The sequence below is a fragment of the Orycteropus afer genome, unplaced genomic scaffold (genome assembly GCF_000298275.1).
Source record: "Orycteropus afer afer isolate SDZICR_OR568_19922 unplaced genomic scaffold, OryAfe1.0 scaffold00039, whole genome shotgun sequence".
Taxonomy (NCBI): Eukaryota; Metazoa; Chordata; class Mammalia; order Tubulidentata; family Orycteropodidae; genus Orycteropus; species Orycteropus afer.
The window spans coordinates 10226649-10251294 of NW_006921626.1; the positions used below are offsets into that span (position 1 = coordinate 10226649).

At 38.6% G+C, this 24646-nt stretch overlaps 1 protein-coding gene across 1 annotated transcript in view; it reads right to left on the reverse strand.

Annotated features, from left to right (window-relative positions):
• Positions 1-231: 231 nt before the first annotated feature.
• The window catches only part of NVL (nuclear VCP like), a 134142-nt gene continuing 109727 nt past the window's right edge, over positions 232-24646 (reverse strand). Inside the window, exons 18-22 of the mRNA XM_007936995.2 lie at positions 13244-13350; positions 7643-7719; positions 4863-4951; positions 394-464; positions 232-303 (exon numbers count right to left, since the gene is read on the reverse strand). Coding sequence (XP_007935186.2) covers positions 232-303; positions 394-464; positions 4863-4951; positions 7643-7719; positions 13244-13350 — 416 coding nt within the window. The remainder of the gene's footprint in view (positions 304-393; positions 465-4862; positions 4952-7642; positions 7720-13243; positions 13351-24646) is intronic.

Here is a 24646-nt window from a genome sequence, read left to right on the forward strand (position 1 = left end):
TAGCTCTAGTCCAGCTCCAAGAAGATGAGAACCATTTGTTTAAAATGGTGGGAAAGGTCAACTAACATTTGTATGAAACTCATGAAAAATTCTGAGATTGTGGAATCAGAACAGATTCTCTACCAACTACTCTGAGTAAGTGGTTAACAGAGAATCTAGCTAGGAGAGCTGTGCTACAGTTCCTGAAAAAACATGCTAAATAAAAATCTTTCAAAACACTCATAAACACAATTACTTTGCATCAAAGTGTAACATGCAATTTCCTTCCACTTCAGGAAGAACAGATGGTATAGAAAATAAAATCTGTAGGTGAGAGATTCACAATTCATCAATTCATATCTACTGGTCTCAATTCTACTCAATTTTCTTTGCACATTTAAGAGCATTTCTTACCTTTTTTGATATAGATGGTTTTACTTTCTTGAAAGCTTCCTCAAAGTGTTTAAGACTAATCTTGAGTTCACCTGTGGAGCAAATACAGAAATACAGAAATCTTGTAGAGTATGCTAATTGTGATTTAGTTTCTCTTGAGAGGCTTCAAAGAACACTGATGAGATTAGTGATGAGATAGGCTGTCTTATTTTTCACAACAGTATATATTCTGCTTATTAGATTTTAATCCAATTGTTACCCCAAAATACATTCTCTACCACTCATAAATAGGTGCCTTTTTGTAGGTCCTCTTCGCATTGTTCAACTTAATGGTGATGCTTATAAAGAAGAACCAGAATTGTTCTTTTTTTAAGATAATTCAAGTAAATTTAACTGGGAGTGAAAAGGGAGAATTCCATAGTAATCACTACAAGATATATAATTAGATGTTATGGAGTTATAATGTCCCAATACTGGGAGCAAAAAAAAAAAGATCAACTCATTGCTGTTGAGTTGGATCCAACTCATAGCAACCCCTCCTTGGGTTTCCGAGGCGGTATCACTACAGAAGTAGATTGTCTTCCTTCTAAAGAATGGTGGGTTTGAACCGGGAGCCTTCTGGTTAGCAGTCAGATGCCTTGGGCACTACGCCACCAGAGGTGCTTCCCCCAACACTGGGAGGGGGTTATAACTCTTTATAGGGCTATGTCATTACATAAGTAAGAAAAATAAAAAAGTTAAATAAGGCTTGGTTTAGATGTGAATAGGACAACTTACATAATAATTTATATTTATAACAATAAACTCCTTACATAGATATTAGATAGACCTTTTATCTAACAATAAAATAAAATGCAAGTTGGGTGACATTTCTGATTTCAGTTTTAATAAGATAACGTATCAATACAAAGGCCCTACAGAACAGAGGTAGCTAGAAATGAAAGCAGCAGCAAAAGAAGACATCAGAATTTGTTTTATTTCTAAACATATATTGTTGTGGCAAAGTGTGACCCAGATCCACAATCAGGAGACCAGGAGGATGAGGAAAGACAGACTTTATTTTTAATGACTAGTTGGGCTCAGAAGAATAGCTTCCAGAGGCTAAGCCCCGAATTACAGGCAGGTAGGATTTTTATACACAGTTCAAAAAGGGCTGGGGTAAGGAGGCTGCATAGCAGGCAGGCGGGGGGGAGTTCTTACTCAACAGTCAAATTACTTAACATTATTTAACAATGGTCACATTACTCAACAGTCTTATTTTAGGCAGGAGGGGAATTTTTGTTTGCTGTCTCATGTATATATACTTCATTGCCATTGAGTCGAATCTGTTTCATGGTGAGTCTATAAGATAGCCTAGAACTGCCCCATAGGGTTTCCAAGGCTATAATTTTTTTCAGGAGCAGACTGCCACATCTTTCTCTTGTGGAGCAGCTGGTAGGTTTGAACTGCCAACCTTTTGGTTAGCAGCCAAGTGCTTAACCACTTCACCACCAGGGCTCCTTATATATTTATATACTAATATCCAAATGGGATTATTAGCAGCAAATAACACATGTTCAGGGCCTGTTAATTTCTAGTGACAAAACAGACTACAAGACAGCTTCAGTGAGATTCAGCTCCTAGGCAGCACTCTAGGAAATTTTTTTTACAAGATATTCTAATTTTGTGGAACTCTGGTGGCATAGGGCCTAAGACATTTGACTGCTAACCAGAAGGCTGGTGGTTCAAATCCACCAGCCACTCCTCAGAAGGAAGATTGGGCAATCTACCTCGGTAGTGACACTACCTTGGAAACTCAAGGAGGGGTGGCTATGAGTCAGATCTGACTTGGCAGTGAGTTTTTTTGTTTTGTTCTAATGTTGTTCATTTATATCCTACCTATTTCCAAAAAAATTTAAAGTAATTTAAAAAGAAGTTCAGGCAACTGAATCTTAAAATTACCAACAAAAAACCAGGGACTTTATAATGAACATATATGTGTTGACAAATCTAAGCTAAGAAGAGCTGTTATAACTGAAACAAAATTTAGCTCTAAGATTCATAGTAGCCAAAGAAAAAATGGAAAATCAATATAAATTAAAAAAGCCATCTTCTGGCATTTTACTGAACAAAAGGAGACTAATATAGACATGAACTTTAAAGTATAGATTCTGAAGGAGAGGGTGAGTCTTTGTAAAGAAAGATACTCTACATGACTATAAAGCAAAAGAGATAGACACAAGCTGCAACTGATCTAACAAGTATCAAAGAAACCAAGGAAAGGAAAAGTCATTTCCATTCTTGGTGTGGTTGGAATGTAGATCCCAAATCAATCTTTTTTGGCTACTGCTAAAGGGGAATGGAGGTTGCATTTTTTGACCTCCTCTAATTACACCAGAAGGCTGGCGGTTCAAACCCACCAGCCACTCCTCGGAAGGAAGGTTGGGCAATCCTACTTTCGTAGTGATACTGCCTCGGAAACCCAAGGAGGGGTCGCTATGAGTCAGGGCTGACTCGACGGCACATAACAACAACAACAACAACAATTACACAAGGGGAAGACAGAATCACCATCAGCAGCCCAAGCCTCTGTTCCTATGAGGTCAGACATGCTGCCACCTCCAGCCCTCTTACCAACCTTACAGCCAACCATACATACCACGGAACCCACCACATCTTTGCTGGGTTCGAAAATTCACTGCAGTGGCCACACAGAACTCACAGATTATGGGGTTTATTAAGGAAGCAATAGGCTACAATTCAAGTTCAGGAACACGCTCCGGCGGCAGTTCCTCGATCAGAACTGTCTTCCCTCTGCTGTGCCTTTAGACATGCCTCTCCGGCTCTTGGTCTCTTGGCCTGGCCTCTGCCTCTGTGGGCCAGGTAAGCCTGCCGCTCTCTCTCATGCCTCTTGGTTCCACTGCTGCCATCTCTCAGCCAAGTGTTCTCTCAGCTGGGTGTCTCTCTCAGCTGGCAGTGAGATTGCCCCTCTGCCTCTAAGAGGGCTCATTTTAAGCCTGGCAGAGTGGCAAAACTAACCAATTCCAGCATCAGAGTTCTGCACACCTGACAGAGAGTGAAGTTTCCCACAAGATTACTTTATGCTGCTACAACAGAAATACCCCAAGTAGATGACTTTAACCATCAGGAGTTTAAAAGTAGTTTCACAGCAAATTCCACTATGGAGTTAATTGCCAGTCTCATTATAGGAAATAACTACTACCAACTGCCCAGCCAAGTTGACACCTTATTTGCATGGTCCCACTCAGTAATCCCATGGAAGTTACAAAGACTATGGCTAGAAAAGCCATACCATGTAATTCACTACACTGCAGGCCACTCCCTGGCTTTTCTAGTCATTGTCCCTTTTATATTTCAAAAATTCACATTCCCTTCACCATCAGTTTAAGAATAACCACATCCATGAAAGTGTATAAGCCAGCCACTTCATGCCTTTATCTCCCCCCATTTTAGAGAGCTAATTTCTAATGTGCCCATCTCTATCAAACCAGTACTGAGAAGAAAAACATGTTCCTTTCTTTCTGAAGAATCTTCTGTTCTGCTTGGAACTTTGGGTATCTGCATCCACAAATAAACAAAGGCCAACCCAGTGCGAGCCGTCAAATTGCAGCAACTTAACACCAGCTCAGTGTCAAACATCTTCCTCTTCGTTTGGTCGTGTTCTGGTCAGCTCAGCCCTGGTCATCCCTGCTAGGTCATGGGTACCAGCTGCCAAGTTTGGGAGTCACACTCCTCTCTTTACTTCAGACCAGCCAGCACCCTCTCTCTTTCATCTGTTTCTCAGCTGGGCATTTCTCTCTTAGCCTGGTGTCTCTGTCTCAGCCAAGAGTCTCTCTCAGCCAGCAGTGAGATTTCCCCTCTGCCTCTAGGAGGGCTCATATTAAGCCTGGCAGAGTGGCAAAACTAACCAGTCCCAGCATCAGAGTTCTACACACTACACTGCAGCTACACACACCCAAATGGTAAAAGAAGACACTGTCAAATGAGGAGGATGGTACAAAGCTGAAGAGATGGCCCTAGACTGTCACACAATAAAATACATGGATTTTTATTTTGAAAGGAAAGTCTCAATAGATGGAAAGTATTTCAATTTTCACATCTTATGTGTGTGTTTTCTAAACTGTCCAATTCAAACTGCATTTTAACAGGCAAGTAGATATCACCTTAGCAAAAGAATGAGAAGATCAAACTCATAAGACTATGCTTAAATCTAATAATTGGGTGTGAAAATAAGGGAAAATGCAAAATTTTCTGTTAGAGAGGCACTACAGAGCCTTGCTATTTTTTACAGCTGTCAGCCACAGAGGTTACATAGCATGCCAGAACACTTTCTAAAGCTCTCATCAGAAAAATGCAGCTCTACTATCACAGATGATAGATGTTAGAAAATGATCCAGTGTTATTTGAAAGGTCAGCTGGGGGTGGTGGTGGTGTGTGCTTTAAGCATCGAGAGTGATCTTTAGAATTGAGAGATCCTAGAAGAATCATACCTTTTTCATTTCCACTCTTCTGTCTTGCCATTTCCTGTCTCAGGGCACAGAGAGAAGCTTCCCGCACCAAAGCAGAGAGATCTGCACCCCTATGGTAAAATAAGTGGTCTTATTTCTTTATTCTTAGACACTGCAGAAGAACAGGAAGAGCCTGATAACAATGTTCTATTAAATCACATATTAAAAACTCAGGAAAGAAACTGACCAATAAAAGTGAGATAAACTGATTATGATCAGTGGGAATGAACTTTTACTTAAAACATTTAACCTAACTTTTAGCTACAGACACAGTAAAACTTGTGAAAGCCAGAACCTATGTAAGGTGGAAAAGCTGTGAGACCTGGAAAAACAAGGCAGTCTCATTGAGTTCTGGTTCTCACATGTTTCAGTGTATTAATGTTAATACAAAAAACTCTAAAACATCCAATCAGTGAAAGAAACTTCGAAACGTTTTAAAGATGTACTATATTTCCATTTACCAGGGCTATGCTAAAGTGCTGACCGGCACACTCATAATATTAACTAATGTCTAAAATAAGCTTAAGGAGATCTGGTGGCACAGTGCCTAAAGTGCTTGACTGCTAACTAGAAGGCTGGTGGTTCCAACCCACCAGCGCTCCACAGAAGGAAGATGGGGCAATCTACTAAGATTTACGGCCTTGGAAACCCAATGGAGGTCACTATGCGTTGGAACTGACTCGATGGCAGTGGGTTTGGTTTTTAAAATAAGCTTATATAAAAGTCATTTACAGCTCCTTATTCAAAAGAGGAAAATATAAAGGACAGAAAATCTTTGATGAACTTGATTAAAGGTCAAGGTGAGTGGACACATTATAAGGTACTTAAAAACATGACAAGACCTCACAAGGCTTCATTTAATTATTCACATAATATGCTGAGCTAGCACTGCTCTGAGGTCACTGAAAGACACTGGTGCTGACTGAAGTTTCGCTCTTTATAGGTTTGACAGGATTCTTAAGACTCTGAGAAAAATTTTAATTTGGACATAAAAACCTCTAGATATTAAACTTATTATATTTTATATATTTTGTGGATTGTGGTTGATAAACCACGTAATATATAAAATTAAAGACTCATGAAGCTTAAATTATTAGCTGAATCTAATGTTTCTTTTTGGTTAAGTGGTAGAATTACAAAAATTATTAATGATAATGTACATGCTAGGGTTTTCATTTCTTAATGTTAAACCTAACATTGGTGCAGAGACAACATAAACTAAACTGGGAACTGAAGACTATACTAGTACATTCTTTCTCACATTGTGCTGACAGTGGCATTACAATCAAAATGTACATACACCTTTCAACTTCAACCCTCACTCCTTTATAGGCTGACACCAGACTTGGCATAACACAAAGGATTTAGCCCTGGGTAAACTCTGCCATCAAAACTCCCTCTGTTACTCACTGAAAATCATTTTAGACTTTGGCACCCAAAAGTGAACATGATTTGCACTTTTTGTCTTTTTTCTTTTGCTACAGTAGTGAGATCATTTAATTACAAAGGTTTGATTCCCACCTAGGGAAGATGCAAATCCTTAAAGGGAGGCAGCGGCTTTCAGGCAGCCCCTCCCCACCTGGTCTGGGACTTTGTTTCCCTTTATTGAGAATCACTTCCTTTATGAAGAGAGCCATGATTATGAATGAGGGTGCATCTGGAAATACTCAAAAAGTGCTCGCTCGTATTATTGCCAGTGGAGAGCTTCTTTGTATATAAACTTACAGCGCTGAGTAACAGACTTCTGACTACCTCGACAATTTTGAAAACACCAAGACTACCTTAGTTTTGGTAAGTCCCACCTTATTTGGACTTGCCCTAGGGAAATACTGGGAGAAGCATCACAATCAACAGGGCTTAAAACACAAGCCCAAGGAAGGCATGTCTCTTGGGATGGTTAACAAATTTATTTGAAAACATATGAAGAAGAAACCAAAACCAAAACAAAGCACAAATACATGAAAGCCAAAGGCAGAAATGTTTTTCTGCTTTTACTGTAGGCTGTGCGATGTTACTAGCTGTGCTGTGAAAATGTAATGTGAGACTTGGCAAATGTAGCACAGACAGATTATTCTCTGTTGAAGCGCTAAAGCACCTGGGTAATTTGGCAACTAGTCGTGAAATATCCGCTCAATAATTTTGTTAGAACAGACGCACAGAATTTGGGAAGGACAATAATGGTGGTTAGGGCAGCTGAGTAGCAAGAGCCATGTGAAAGGATTCCCTATACCCAGGAATTCCCTTCGGAGGCTCAAATTGGCTACTCCCTTCTCTAGGAAAGATGCAATACAAAAGAGCCAGACACTGTATTAGGTTCTTTGTGTGAAACATCATTTAATCCTCCCAAAACCTGGTGAGGCAGCATCATTTCTGCTCATTTTACAGATGGAAAAACTGAGCCTCAGAAAGTTAACCTTTTTATGACCAAATTATTTTCTGCTTTGAATTTTTTGTTGATACCATGTGTTTTCTGTCATGGAGGACATACTGAAATCAAGGAAAAAAATTTTTTTGAGGTAATATGGATTTTGATATAAATATATGGGATATGTACTTCCCAAGTGGACTCTGGTGGTAGGATTGGCGGGGCGAGGCCTGTTTCTTCAGATTCACACAGTTACATAGGCCCCTACCAGGCGGCAGCCATACTACAACCAAGATAGTAGCTTCCCAGGAGACCTGAGAGGACTGAAAATGCTGGAGGGTGATGTATGTCCCATGGGTCATGGGAGAGTGAACTGACTTGAGATTTCAATACTTACGTATAGCAATCACAGCGGAGGTCATTAGCAATTGCTTCCAAATTTACATCTGTATCCAGTGGGGGTTTAGTACCATTCTAAATAAAGAAATGATGATTTTTCATTGAGGCTTTAAAAGACCAATATTATTCCACACAGAAGGTTCTCAGTATATAGTAATGGCTACTTGAATGAATGTAACTAACTCCCAAACCAGTATTATAAGATTTTTTTTTACAAGTTTCAATTTTGAGAAATAAGGTTAAGAAGTAGATTCCAAATTTAGGAAAGCTAAAGGCAAACAACTTAATGCTCATGAAATCTGAAGAATTTATATGCCACTGCAGCAAAAATAAACCACCAGAAAAATAAAAAAGGTACCCTCAATCTTTTCAAAGGTGAAGACACATATACTTTCTTTGCCTGATTAAATATGGCACACACGTAAGCAGTGTTTAAGTTCTGATGTGTACATGCTGCATCTAGCAATGTGCAGTTGCTGAGAAAGGAGAAAGAATGTTGAATCTGGCTGGGAAAGAATGGGCAGTAACCTGCTTGCCAATAAAAGCCAAAAGCTCTCTGTGCTCACTATGTTATTTCTTAATCTTTTATCTAAAACTTAACTCTGACTTTGGTGCCAACTCTCCTTCAGCTCACATTCAGAGATGCTAGAAACAAGTATCAGAACAGTCTTAGAATTCCAGTGACATTTAACAGTACTTTGCATACGTTTAAAAAAAAAACACAACTCACTGCCATCGAGTCGATCTGATTCATAGTGACCCCTCCTTGGGTTTTTGAGGCAGTATCACTATGGAAGTAGATTGCCCAACCTTCCTTTCGAAGAGTGGTTAGTGGGTTTGAACTGCTAGCCTTCTGGTTAGCAGTCAAATGCCTTAGGTACTACGCCACTAGAACATACACACAGTACGTATTTAATAACATTTTTAGTGACTTAAATGGCAGAAGCAAACAAAACAGTTTTTAGTGACTTAAAATGTATGGCATAGTTAGATGGTAGGTTCATGAGTAACTGTTTTATAATTCTGATCCATATCTTACATATACATTGCATATATTCTTACCTTTGTAGCCAATAGTACATTATGAACTATTTTTTAAAAGAAACACACACAAAAAGTGAATAAACACATGACATGAAGCTCAAAGTTAAGTGTGGAATATTAACACAGCAGTGTACGCCAACCAAGGGCTCAGACTCAGGAAAACTGGCAGTGAGGTTTAGAGATATGATCCATCCAATCATCTGCCTTTCTGCCCGCACTTAAGACATTATTATCAATTCTTCCCAGCAAGGTACGTTGAAGAATTTCATAAAATGTACATCTGTCAGTTGTTGTTATTGGATAAAATGCAGATGTTCATCTAACACAGGTTTAAGACTTGGGAAATAAATTTTCTGTGTGACCTTAAGCAAAACAATCTTTGTGCTTTTTTTTTCTCCCCTCAGTTGTGAAACTAGACAGTCAGGCTGTAAGAACACAAAACAGGGATTTATTATAATGGAGACTAGAAATATTTGGAATTTCTAAGCTATTAATGCAGTAGGAAAGTCTGCTAACATTACCCTTCTCAGTCCCTCAACCTATTATTGGAGGAGATGGGATTAAGTTACCTCACTAGACATGAATCTCTATTAGGTTCTTTCATATCAGTGTTACCTTGACTGCCACAAAGCATCTGGATCTTCCCTATTTACATTTCATTTGCTGCTAGAGAATTCTACCTCAAACCCTCTACTGTTCTGTTTAATCAAACGATCAATTATAGGAAATAAATTCATAGAGGAGTTCCTGAAGGAGAATTCCTTTATCTTTCTCAATATTTAAATTTTACTCTACGATCAAGCTGGACTTTCACAAAGCTGTGTGTCCTCAAGAGTGCGTTTCTCTAACCCTTCACAAAACTGTTTTAATGACCTGGCTTTGGGTTATGCCCTCAGCTTACATTAAGAGAATACTCAGCCTCTGTCCTCAGAGGCTTACTATTGTGTTTATTAGAGGGATATTGTTAAAGACACGATTCATTACGTCTTAGTGTTCTCTTTATGAAAACCCAGAAGCGAAATTCCTGGGAGCAGCTGTAACAGATTTCTACAAGTAGGGCACCCTTTGTTTACATAAAGACAACAGATAAATGAGGTGGGGGTATAAATGTTTTTAGAAAAGTAATTAATAATCTGAAATTAATAGCAATTTAGTAAAATTAATAAAAATGATTAAAAAGCTTCCCCCCAAAGTAATAAATTAAATAAACAGAAACTGAAATGTATACTTAAAAATAATAATTTCCACTGCTTACTGGCTTTTCTAATCTTTTTTTTTTTTAAACTTTAGAGTAGTATTTTAGGAAATACTATCAATGGTAATGAAGGAAGAAGTCAAAGCTGCAATGAAAGAACTGGCGAAGAACAAGGCTCCGGGAATTGATGGCATACCAATTGAGATATTTCAACAAACAGATGCCCCATTGGAGGCACTCACTCAGTTATGCCAAGAGATTTGGAGGACAGCTACCTGGCCAACTGACTGGAAGAGATCCATATTTGTGCCCATTCCAAAGAAAGGTGATCCCACAGAATGTAGAAATTATAGAACAATATCATTAATATCACATGCAAGTAAGATATTACTGAAGATAATTCAGAAACGTTTGCAGCAGTATATTGATAGAGAACTTCCAGAGGTTCAAGCCGGATTCATAAGAGGACGTGGAACAAGGGATATCATAGCTGTTGTCAGATGGATCTTGGCTCAAGGCAAAGAATACCAGAAAGATGTTTACTTGTGTTTTATTGACTATGCAAAGGCATTTGATTGTGTGGATCATGACAAATTATGGATAACATTGAGAAGAATGGGAATTCCCGAGCACTTGATTGTACTCATGAGGAATCTGTACCTTGACCAGGAGGCTGTCGTTTGAACAGAACAAGGGGACACTACATGGTTTAAAATCAAGAAGGGAGTGCGTCAGGGTTGTATTCTTTCTCCACACTTATTCAATCTATATGCTGAGCAAATAATCCAAGAAGCTGGACTATATGAAGAAAAACGTGGCATCAGGACTGGAGGAAGAATCATTAACAACCTGAGATATGCAGACGATACAACTTTGCTTGCTGAAAGTGAGGATGACTTAAGGCACCTACTGATGAAGGTTGAAGAATACAGTCTGCAGTATGGATTACATCTCAATATAAAGAAAACAAAAATCCTCACAACTGGACCAATAAGCAGCATCACAATAAATGGAGAGAAAATTGAGGTTGTCAAGGAATTCATGTTGCTTGGTTCTACAATCGATGCCAACGGAAGCAGCAGTCAGGACATTAGAAGATGTGTAGCACTGGGGAAGTCAACTGCGAAGGAACTGTTTCAAGTGCTGAGGAGCAAGGATATCTCCTTGAGGACTAAGGTGCGCCTGACACAAGCCATGATATTTCCAATCGCCTGGTATGCATGTGAGCTGGACAATGAATAAGGAAGACTGAAGAAGAGTTGATGCTTTTGAGTTGTGGTGCTGGCGAAGAATGCTGAAAGTACTGTGGACTGCTAAAAGAACTAACAGATCTGTCCTGGAGGAAGTGCAGCCAGAATGCTCCTTGGAAGCAAGAATCGTCAGACTTTGTCTCACCTATTTTGGTCATGTTGTAAGAAGGGACCGTTCCCTGGAGAAGGATGTCATGCTTGGTAGGGTGGAGGGTCGACGAAAGAGGGGGAGGCCTTCAGGGAGATGGATTGATACAGTGGCTGCGATGATGGGCTCGAGTATAGCAGGGATTGTGGGGCTGGCGCGGGATCGGGCAGTGTTTTGTTCTGCTGTGCATGGGGTCGCTATGAGTCGGAAACGACTCGACGGCACTTAACAACAACAACAACAACATCTTATGGAAAAGAAACATCAGAAATTCAATAATCCCTTTAGTTTTGTTTTCTTGCAAATTTCAAATAAAATTAACTTTAAGTGATATATTTTAAATTTATTCCTATTCTTCATTCACGCATACTCCACAACCCCCACACCATGCTCACAGAAATGTCTGGAAAGACATTTGCACTAAATGTTAACATTGCATATTATTTTGCAGCAGTGTAATTTAGGTGATCTGCATTTTTCTTTGTATTTTGTATGTACTGCATATTATTTTTATAGTAGTAAAGTTGAAACTATGCATGTATCTTAGAAGTTAGCATATACCAACAGGGAGGGTAGAATTCAATACACAGTTGACTATTGAACAATGTGGGTTTGAACTGCATAGGTCCACTTATACATGGATTTTTTTCAAGATACAGATCTTGGAGATCAAGAGCTAACAGACGTCACACAAGAGGAACTAACAGAAGATGACTTGATGGAAATGGGTGCTTCTAAATCTTGCAGTGAGAAAGAAGATATAAAAGAAGCAGTGCCAGAAAACAAACTGACATTAGACAACCCTGCAGAAAGGTTCTCATTATTTGAGACTGCTTTTGACTTCTTTTACAAGATGAACCCTTCTATGATACAGGCACTGAGAGTAAAGAAAATGGTGGAAGAAGGATTGGTACAACATGTAGAGAGATGAAAAAGAAAAAAAGTCAAACAGAAATTACGATATAATTCCATAAAGTTATACCAAGTGCCTGCCTCTCCTGCCTCCCCTTCCACTTCCTCCCCCTCTTCTGCTTCTGCCACCCCTGAGACAGCACGACCAACCTCTTTTCTTCATCTTCCTCTTCCTCAGCCTATTCAACATGAAGACAATGAGGATGAATACCTTTATGATGAACCACTTCTACTTGATGAGTGTAAATAATCATCATGCTGTACAGTTAATAAACTTATCTGTTGTGTACGTGAGTGTCTTTGTGTGAAAATCTATTAACTATGGAAAGAACTTTGTTAATCAACTGTTTGTTATTAGTAAGACTTTTGTTCAACAGTAGGCAATTAGTAGTTAAGTTTTTGGGGAGGTCAAAAGTTATACACGGATTCTCAACTGTGCAGGGGGTTGGCACCCTCAACCCTTGCAGTGTTCAAGGATCAACTATAGCGGTTTCAAAATTCAAGGTTTATATGCCATTTCAGAGCTCTGGTGGCATAGTGGCTAAGGGATGTGATTGCTAACCAGAAGGCTGGTGGTTCAAACCCACCAGCCACTTTTTGGAAGGAAAGTTGGGCAATCTATTTCCATAGTGATACCACCTCGGAAACCCAAGGAGGGGTCGCTGTGAGTCGGACCCAACTTGACGGCATTGAGTGTGGTGTTTTTATATGCCATTTCAAAATACATTTTAAGAAAAATTTCTCCAATGTAACAGTCAAAGATCTAAAAGAACATAAAGTATGATTAGAGTGATATTTCAAATATGTTAGTCAAGAATTTAATGCTAACCACTTCCCATTAGTTAATCTCTATTTTAAACAAGTAAAATGGGAATGGACAGTCTTTTCAATGATCTGAAACAGTTCATCTTCCCTTTTGAGAGATACAGGCTGGGTAAACATTTAAAGCTATAGAAAGGAAAGTGATTAACCATCCTAAATTACTAACTGCTGTTGTTTATTTAAAATGAGAAAAAATACACACACAAATATACCATTTCCTTTACTTACTTTTGTGATAGTTTTTAAGATGGCAAGACGATCTGCTGGGGGTGGCAAACCCACAAAGAGTGTTTTATCTAGCCGGCCGGGGCGCAGGATTGCAGGGTCAATAATATCTAGATAGAAGGAAGGGGAAAAGTCTTAAATGAAACAGAATTTAAAAAAACATAATTAGCATGAAAGATGAAGAGCCCATCTTTCAAGCTGAGAAATTCCCAACAATTCCTCAGCCATTCCAGAGAGGCTTCATATAGCTCACAGTAGGACCACTGTTCTTATACAGCGTATACCTATAAATAAAGAGACTGATGTTTTCTACTGAACATAGTACAGTCACTAAGATTTGACCATTAACTTATTCATCTATAAAGAGAGAGAATTAAGTCATTTTCAGCTGAAACTCTGGGTCTATTAATGTTGTTCTTGAGTCACTTTGGGGAAGCTAGATACTTATTCAATGATTTTAGTAATACTCAACACATTGTTGGGATTCCTTTTGGGATGCTAGGATATAATACAAACTTGGAAGTAACCAAGAAAGATTACTGCATGACACTTTCAACATCATGCTACAACACTGTCCAACAAGCCTGTCTAAAGGTCACCTGACCATACAGGGCAGAAGTTCTCAAATATTCTGGTTTCAGGATCCCTTGGCATTCTTGAAAATTACTGAAGACCAAAAGAGCCTTTGCTTATGTGGATTATAGCTACCATATTAGAAATGAAAACAAAAAATGTAAAGATATTTGCTGTGAATTCATTTTAAAAAATAATACATTATATATTAGCATGAGTCACTTATTTTATGGAATATGTTTTCTAAAACAAAAACAATTAATGAAAAGAGTGGGATTACTTTCAAATCCTTTACTATTATTATGAAAATAATTTTGACCTCACAGATCCCCTGAATGTGTTTTCAGGGCTCCCAAGACTCTATGGACCACACTTTGAGAATTGTCGCCTGAAGTGCTGAATCATATTTGCTCAGGGAAGGTCCCTGACAGTAACAGTTCACCAGGACCATGTTCTCAAACTGGTGAGGAAGGAAGAAAGGGTGTGTCTGAGTGGTAAGAGCTCTATCATCACCAGATCAAGAAGCAAGCCAATACAATAAGTTTACCACTCTCCCTTTAGAGATTTTTTGTTTCTCTAAATTAGGAGGGAAAGGGACACTTTGGGGATTGGAGAAAAGTGTAGGTTTTTGGGTGGGGGGGAACAGTGTTACAAGTAAAGGAAGTATTTTATACCAAATATAGCTTCACAGAGAAATATGTGATCATGAATTCATTATTTTAATTAATATAACTTCAATATGTTTACTAGCTTAGTTTTCAAAAACCTACTTATTTATTAGGTCATATTATTCAAAATGATAAATTTGACTAACATGTAGTTCTCCAAACACCTTAAAATCAGTTTGGAAATGAAAACATAAACTACACAGTATTGACAACACAGTACTGGTTATTTCTTTAATAAAAAAAAAATTTTTGAGATCAAAATTTTTCTCTCACTCTTTTCCCTTTTACTGGAAAATTATGTATTTGTGCCGTTCCAAAGAAAAGTGACCCAAAAGAAGGCAGAAATATTGAACCACATCATTATTATCACACACAAGTAAAATTTTGCTGACAATTCACAAACAGTTACAGTACTATATCCACAGAGAAATGCCAGAGATTTAAGCTGGATTCAGAAGAGGATGTGGAACAAGGGATATTATTGCTGATGTCAGATAGATTTTGGCTAAAAGCAAGGAATACCAGAAAGATATTTACCTGTGTTTTATTGACTACGCAAAGGAATTTGACTGCATGGCTCATAAGAAATTATGGATTACATTACAAACAATGGGAATTTTAGAACCATTGTACTCATGAGGAACCTTTACACAGATCATGAGGTGTGTCTCATCTGAAGAGAACAAGGAAATACTGCATGGTTTAAAATCAGAAAAGGTGTGCATCAGGGTTGTATCCTTTCACCATACTTATTCAATCTGTAAGCAGATAATCCAAGAAGCTGGACTGTACAAAGAAGATCGTGGCATCAGGATTGGGGGAAGACTCAATAACAACCTGTGATATGCAGATGACAGAGCCCCGCTGTGACAGCTGGAGCTGTGTGTCAAAATGGCTGGACCACAATTCTTTGTGGTTTAAGCAGTTGTGATGTAGGTTAGTCCCATTATGGGATCGGATGTATATGTTTTGAGCAGCCAATCGGTTGAAGGAGAGTTTCCCTAGGGGTGTGGCCTGCTTCTAATATATGGACATCCTGGGAAAAGAGGCAGTCTTCTGTGGATCAGGATCCTGTTGTGTTGCCTATAACTGTCCGTGAGCGAACAATCCACCATTTGGCCCAGAGATCTTGGATTCATCGTCTGTTGGAGTCAATAGCAGGTATACTGCCTGCCAATCTTGAGCTCATCAGCTCCTGCAGCTGTCTGGAGTTGGGAAAAGCCTTCAGCTTAATGTCTGATCCAAGAACTTGGGATTTGCCAGTTTCTGTAAGTGCGTGAGCCATTTTCCTAAGATAAATTTCTCTTTATACACAGACACACACACACACATATGGTTTTGCTTCTCTAGAGAACCCAGCCTAACACACTTACTTTCTGAATATAAAGATGACTTGAAGCACTTATTGATGAAATAAAAGACTACAGCCTTCAGTATGGATTACATTTCAACATAAAGAAAACAAAAGTTCTCACAACTAGACCAATAAGCAACATTGTGGTAACTGGAGAAAAGACTTAAGTTTTCAGGGATTTCATTTTACTTTGATCCTCAATAGATGCCCATGGAAGCAGCAGTCAGGAAATCAGATGATGTACTGCACTGGGCAAATCTGCTGCAAATGACCTCTTTAAAATGTTAAACAGCAAAGATGTCATTTTGAAGACTAAGATCACCTGACCCAAGCCATTGGTATTTTCAATTGCCTCATATGAACGTGAAAGATGGACAATAAACAAGGAAGACTGAAGAAGAATTAATGCATTTGAATTGTGGTGCTGGTGAAGAATACTGACAATACCACGGACTGCCAGAAGAACAAACAAATCGGTCTTGGAAGAAGTACAGCTGAAATGCTCCTCAGAAGTGTGAATGGCTATACTTCATCTCACCTATTTTGACGATCTTTTCAGAAGGGACCAGTCCCTGGAGAAGGGTATCATGCTTGGTAAAGTAGAAAGTCAGCAAAAAAAGGAAAGATGCTCAATGAGATGGACTGCCACAGTGGCTGTAACAATGGGCTCAAGCAGAACAAAGATTCTGAGGATGGTGCAGAACTGGGCCGTGTTTTGCTCTGTTGTATATAGAGTCATTATGAGTTAGAGCCATCTTGACACCTAACATAGTCATAAGCCCTATTTCATCACCATGATTGACTTTGTAACTTCATTGTGTATCAAATACTCTAAAATTAAAAGGTATTCCAGTACATAAATTATAAAATCCATTGCAAAACAAGGAACTCTAGATAGGTAAAAGGTTCTAATTGTTATAATGTACCAGGAACAATAGAAAATCCTAATTTCTTTTCCAGCTAGCCTTAAAAATATGAGTAATTAAACTGCGGAGAGAAAATGCCAATAGAAGTAGTATGATATAGAATAGGCAAAAAGAAATATAATCTGTCCAATTATCAAATCTTACTAATCTATCTGCTCAAGTCATAAGCCCCTCCTCTTAATGACACTCTGACAAGTATAATCAACAGTTACTCCCCAAACATGCCTAAACAACAACAACAAAAAAAACAACCAACACCTCAAGCCCACTCACACTGAGTTGACCCTGACTCATAGTGATTGTTATAGGACAGAGTAAAGCTGTACCAAATGATTTTCAAGTCTATAATTATTTACAGAAGCAGATTGCCCCATCTTTCTCCTGTGGAGTAGCAGACAGATGCAAACTACCAACCTTCTGGTTAGCAGCTGAATGCTTTAACCACAGCACCATCAGAACAACAAAAAAAAACTCACTGCCATCGAGTTGATTCAACTCACAGCGACCCCTCCTTAGGTTTCTGTATCTCTCTACAGAAGTAGATTGCCCAATCTTCCTTCTGAGGAGTGGCTGGTGGGTTTGAACTGCCAGCCTTCTGGTAAGCAGTCAAATGCCTTAGGCACTATGCCACTAGAGCTCCCCCACAGCACCACAAATACCTAGACTTGTATAAAATATCCACAGGATTATATTTATCACTTTATTATATACAACTGCACTCGTTTTTAAGGAGCTCTGGTACTACAGTGGTTAAGGCATTTGGCTACTAACCAAAGACTCGGTGGTTTGAACCCACCAGCCACTCCGTGTGAGAAAAATGAGACAGATTGCTTCCATAAAGAATTTACAGCCTTGGGAACCCTATTGGGCAGTTCTATTCTATCCTATAGGGTTGTTATGAGTCAGTATCTACCTGATGGCAGTGGGTTTGGTTTTTTTTTGGCAAGCAGTAGTAAGGCAGAGTGGTAAAAGCAGAGTCTTTCAGTTCAGATAGACCTGGGCCTGACTTCCTGCTCTGCCATTTACTAACAATGTAATCTTATGCAAGTTTCTTAATACTTCTAAATCTTGTTTTTCCCCAATTGTAAAATAGGGATAGCAATACATTTATTATAAAGATTATTTTATGTAAAGCACTTTACCCAATAAATTTTGGTTCTCTGGTTGGAGTTTTTCCCTTCAACAATAAACAAGACTCATTCATAATTATTAAGAGAATATACCATACCTTTGTACAAATAATGCTTGCATTTTGTGTTTTTTGGAAACCACACAATTCATTTGCACATTAGTGTCCCATGAGTGCTATGCGCATTATATGTGTGCACATTATTTCCACAGGTGCACTATATGCAAAAAATACAGCAACATATTCTTCTAAAAATGAGTCTCAATTCTTTCTTGAGAACTTGGTAAAAACTGTAATCAGCTTTAATGAGGCATAACTGACACATAATGAACTGCATATATTTATGATGCACAATTTGATACATTTTGTATGTGCCTAAGGAACTCTGGTGGCATAGTAGTTAAGCATTCAGCTATTAATCAAAAGATTGGAGGTCTGAACCCACCAGCCCCTCTGTGGAGAAAGATCAGGCAGTCTGCTCCTGTAAAGATTTATAGTCTTGGATTACATGAGGCAGTTCTACTCTCTCTTCTAGGGTCCTAATGAGTCAGAATTGACTCAATTACAGTGGGTTCGGGTTTGTTTTTGGTTTTGGTATATACCTGCAAATCTATCATCATGACTAAGATAGTGAATATATGTATCTATTAGTCTCCAAAGTTTCCTCATGCCCTCTTCTGCTTTTTCCTGCCCCCTCTCCTAAGTAGACACCAATTTGCTTTCTGTCACTCTATATTAGTTTGGATTTTCTCAAATTTCTATAAATGGGATCATACAATATATACTATATTTAGTATACTTTCTTTCACTCGACATAATTATTCTGAGAGTCACCCATGTTGTTCTGTGCATCAGCACTTCATTCCTTTATACTCCGAGTAGTGTTTCATTCTATGGATATACCACATTTGTTTTTCCACTCATCTGCTAATAAACATTTGGTTTATAAACTTATAGCTTTAACTTTTCATGGGTCATTGGATACATTTTGAGTTAATGTCTGTATGTGATACACAGTATGGATTGAAGTTCATTTTTTTCTTTTTTTGGCATGTTGTTCTTGTTGTTGTAATGTGCCATTGAGTCAGACCTGACTCACAGTGACCCCTCCTTTGGTTTCCAAGGCGGTATCACTACGGAAGTAGATTGTCCAACCTTCCTTCCGAGGAGTGGCTAGCGGGTTTGAACCACCAGCCTTCTGGTTAGCAGTCAACTGCCTTAGGCACTATGCTACCAGAGCTTGTTCCAGCACCATTTTTGAAAAGACTATCCTTTCTCTTAGTCTTTTGAAAAGACTATCCTTTCTCTAGGAGCTCTGGTAGCATAGTGCCTAAGGCACTTGACTGCTAACCAGAAGGCTGGGAGTTCAAACCCACCTGCCACTCCTCGGAAGGAAGGTTGGGCAATCTACTTCCGTAGTGTTACTGCCTTGGAAACCAAGGAGGGGTCGCTATGAGTTGGATTCGACTTGACAGCCGTGAGTGAGTTTAGTCTGGAACTGCTCAGCATCAAAGCAACACAAAAGTTTCCACTGACAGATGGGCAGTGGCTATGTTTGAGATGTACTGGCTGGGAATTAAACCCAGGTCTTCTGTGTGGCGGGTGAGAATTCTACCACTGAACCACCACTGTCCCCGTTTGCACTTTAGAAGATCTTAAACACTAAAAGAGAGATGCTCAAGGAATGGATGGTCTATAAAGTGAGAGGATGGCTCACTAATTTATTACATTGTCATTTACTCCATTTATTCCTTCATCTAGCTGCTTACCCAACACCTCAATTTTAATACTAATAGGCATCTTAAATTTCGTACATTCAAGACTGAATTCTAATCTTTCCCCATCTCCTCCCCAATTTGCCCTTACCTTTGTCTTCTCTATCTAGGTTATTGCCAACTCATCTTTCCAGTCTCAGGTCCAAATCTTATAGTCAGCTTTATTCTGCTTACTCATATTCACATCCAATCCATTAGCAAATCCTGGCAACTCTATCATCAGAATATATTTCCACATTCTTTCTATCTTCATAGCTATCCTCTGGTTCAGACTACTAACATCTTGCACTTCGATTATGGTTTCAGCTTCCTAACTGGTCTATCTATCACTACTGTGTCAGAGGCAGAATCCTTAGGGAGAAAACTCAAGATGACAATTCTTATATTTCCAATGAAAAAAGACATTAATAATCTGAACTTTTAAAGATAAAATCCATGGACACAAATGAGACAACTGCCTAAAAAGGAACTCTCCCTCTATCTGTTTATCAAAAAGCACTTACTTTCTACAGAACATTGAAAAAGCGCTAAAATATTAAGACTTGAGGGTGGTAACTTTCAACTTTAGAAAAATGTTATTTTGTTACAAATGAACACTCAACTTTTTTTCTTTATTGTAGTAAATATATACATTAGCAAATTGTTTGCCATTTCAACATTCTATACATACAATTCAGTGACATTAGTTATGTTTATCATGTTGTCAACTATTATTCTTTATCCATTTCTAAATTTTCCCATCACCTTTCAAAGAAGCTCAGTGTTTCTTAAGCAGTGAGTTCCTTATTTCTCTCCCTTCCATCTACCCCTAACCACTAAAAAAATATGGTCACTATACACTTGCCTATCATAGATATTTCATACAAATTGAATTATACACTTGTTCCTTAGTGATTGATTTATTTCACTCAGTATAATGTGTTCAAGTGAATCCTCAATTTTTAACAAAGATGCCAAGACAATTCAGTAGGGGAGACATATGTCTATTCAACAGATGGTGCTGAAACAACTGGACAGCCATATCCCAAAGGACGAATTGAACCCTTCCCTCACAAAATATATAAAAATTAACTCAAAATGGATCACAGACCTAAATGTAAGAGCTATATCTGTTAGGAGAAAACTCAGGAGTTAATCTTTTTAACTTTACCTTAGCTAATGATTTCTTAGATATGATATCAAAAGTTTATACGTTAAAAGAAAAAATGCATTAAGTTGGACTTTATCAGAAACAAAGATGTTTATGGTTCAAATGACACAGACAGGGAGAAAATATTTTTAAATCCATATCTATGTAGGACTCATATCTAGACTATAATAAGAATTACTACAACTTAGAAAACAAGAAGGTAAATACCTCAATTAAAAAATAGGCAAATGATTCAAACAGACATCTCTCCAAAAAAGGGATATGAATAATTTACATGAACAAATGTTCAACATCATTACAAGAATAATAATGAATAATAACTCATTGCCATCAAGTCAGATCTGACTCATAGAGACCCCTCCTTGGGTCCAAAGCGGTATCACTATGGAAGTAGATTGCCCAACCTTCCTTCCAAGGACTGGCTAGTGGGTTTGAACCCCCAGCCTTCTGGTTTGCAGTCAAATGTCTTAAGCCTTATGCCAATAAGCACTAGTATATTCTACAACATGGATGAACCCTATCACATTAAGTAAAAAAAGCCAGACACAGAAGCTCACATACTATGTAATTCCATTTATACCTGCTCTCCACCTACTGACTTTCTTATTATCTGATAATCCATAGTTACCACAACAGTTAAAACATCTACTATGTGACTATTTTGCACATTAATGCTAGTAACAAATGCTGAGTTGCAAGGTGAGGTAAAGTTGGCTATGATAGTTAAAGTTATGTGTCAACTTGACTGGGCCATGATTCTCAGTGGCTTGGCGGATGTAGTCATCCTCCATTTTGTGATATGATGTGGTCATCCTCCATTTTCATATAATGCCAATTTTCACATAACAACTTGGTCTTTGGAACTTAACCATGTCAATAAGTAAGAAGTGAGTGTCTTAAAATGTCCAGGAAGGGTAAATCTGTAGAGACAGAAACCAGACTAATGGTTGCCTAGGGCTAAGGGTGGGGGAAGGATGGGAGTGACAGCTAATAGGCATGAGGTTTCTTACAAGGGTCATAGAAATGTTCTAAAATTAGATTGTTGTTATAGCTATCTAAGTCTGTAAATATACCGAAACCACTGAATTATACACTTACAAAGGGTAAATCTTATGGCATGCTTATAACTCAATAAAGCTTTTTTTTTTTTTTTAAATGTTGTTGTTGTTACGTGACATCGAGTTGGACCCGACTCATAGTGACCCCTCCTTGGGTTTATGAGGCAGTATCGCTACGGAAGTAGATTGCCCTATCTTTCTTCCGAGGAGTGGCTGGTGGGTTTGAACCGCCAGCCTTCTGGTTAGCAGTCAAGTGCCTTAGGCACAATGCTACCAGAGCTCCCTTAAAAAAAAAAAGATCTTCAAAATAAACAGACTCTAATTATATCCAGTGAGAATTATTACAGTATCAGACAGACCTCATAAGACAGAAAAAGCTGTATGTCAGCAGAATGATGCCAGGGTATAAATTTATTTTAAAAGAGAACTACTGTGCTAAAGGGCAAGATGTATAGGCTTGAAGATATGGCATCAAGTCATTGTTCAATTGCCTTCACGGAGCATTCAATGTTTCAATGCCATTCACACTAGATAAGTGAAGGAATACTGCATTTTACTTAGAACTGAAGTGGCTGAATATCTTACTATCACAAAATAAGTTTCTTCACCGTAAGTCACTCATTTGATAAATAATTGTTGTTGTTATTATGTGCCGTCGAGTCACACCAGACTCATAGCAACCCCTCCTTGGGTTTCTGAGGCAGTATCACTATGGGAGTAGATTGCCCAACTTTCTTTCTAAGGAGTGGCTGGTGGGTTAGCAGTCACGTGTCTTAGGTACTATGCTACCAGAGCTCCCTAAATAATTATTAGGGACTTACAATGGAGGAAGAGACCCTGATCTAAATGCTATCTCTCATATTCAAAGTTGCAGAAGACTTAATCCTTGCCCCAAAGAAGCTGACACATCATAGCTTATTTATTTACTTTTTCAACTGAGCCACATATAAAAGCCACATATATAAGATACAAGATAAAAGGAAAACCTCCAAATACTTGGAAACCAAATAGCACACTTCTAAATAATCCATGAGGGAAAGAAGATATATCAAAGGAAATAAAGGGGGAAAAATATTTTGGACTAAATGAAAATAAAAATATAACATCAAAATGTGTGAAACACAGTTACAGTACTGCTGAGAGAGAAATCTTTAACACTCAAAGCTTACGTTAGGAAAAAAATGGAAAAGTCTTAAATCAATAATCTAAATTTCTACCTCAAGAAATTAAAAAAAAAAAAAAGCAAAGAGGCTAGAATCAAGATGGCAGAATAGGCAGAAAGAACGCACAGACCCTCTTCAACCAACAAAAGGGGAACCAATTAACACAGACACAGAAGATAATCCAGGACCCCTGAACCTTGAAGGGAAGGATATAGAAGTGGACTAAATCCCAACTAGCAGAAGAATTTGCATGAAAATATCAAAAAAGGAGACATACAGAACTATGGTCTGGCAGCAATCTTGAGCGATCCTGATGGCACAGACAGCTTGGAGATTGCTGAATGATGGTAGGATCTAAGAATTAACCTAAAAATCAACCCTGCTAGCCAGGGACTGCACGGAGGACTGCTCTGGTGGCTGGGGAATAAAAGGCGAAGAAGCAGTGAAGAGGAAGCCTGGCTGAGCTGTGGACTTCTGCCTGTCCAGAGGGTGCCACCATTTTGAATGTTTACAAGTGGCTTGACCATTTGGGATATTTACAGAGACAGCGCTGTCCCACATTCCAGGGGCTTAAGAACAGGTTCTGCTTGCCAGTAACCCCAAGGACACTCTGGATCTGGACGAATGAAAAGGTGAGACATTCCTCTTGTTACTCTTACACCCCAAACCCGCTTGGTGAATGGAGGTGGTGCCATCTCCCACTCCTACTCACCTTCTGGGCCCGCAGGAACTCCATCCCAGTCTGTGTGCTAGGACGGAGCTGGGTGCCCTGCCCTGCCCTCCCCTCCCCTGATCTTTTTCTTTCTATTTTTTCTCTTTCTTTTTTCTAGATTTTAGTTTGCTTATTTTTGTCTGTTTTAAAACTACTATTATTAATAATAATTTTGTCCTTTTTACTATTATTTTCTATTCTTACCCCTCCCAGGTCCTAGTTTTCAGCTTTTTTTCTTTTCCTGGCTGCAATTTTTTTTTCCACTTCATGGTTACCCTGCTCCTTGTTTTTCTTTTTGCATTTTTGCCATTTTTTTCTTCATTATTCTGCTTCTCTACCTTTTTTCTCTTATTGACCTGTCCCCAGATACTGCAGGTTTTCTTGTTTTTCTCTTCTTCTTTGTCTCTTTTTTCTTTTTTTGGTTACTGTTCCTGTATGATTACAAGGTGGACTTTCTGACCATGTGCTTTTAGTTTTTTGATGGTTATTCAATTGTAATTTTTGTCCAACTGAGTAGGAGATAGCAACAGTCCCCATAAGAGACAACTACACCCATGCCTCCTGCAACTTCACTAACTGAGTGAGAGCCACCACCTCCTTCTCCACCAACAGGCCAACGATAAACAACTACCAAGAAAAGCCTGAATCAGCTTTGACTGCTCTTCACAAACAGTTAACAGAGATCTAAATACAACACCACCAAAACATTTCCGAAACAGCAGACCATCACAGTTCACACAAAAAAGCAAGATAAAGTGGTAGAAACAAGGGATCAGGATACAGATCCAAAATACATCCCTGAGGAAGAAGCAGTGTTGGAACTCTCTGATATGGAATTCAAAAGAATTATATTTAGGTATCTTCAAGGGATTGAGAGACAGACCAAGGAAAACACAGA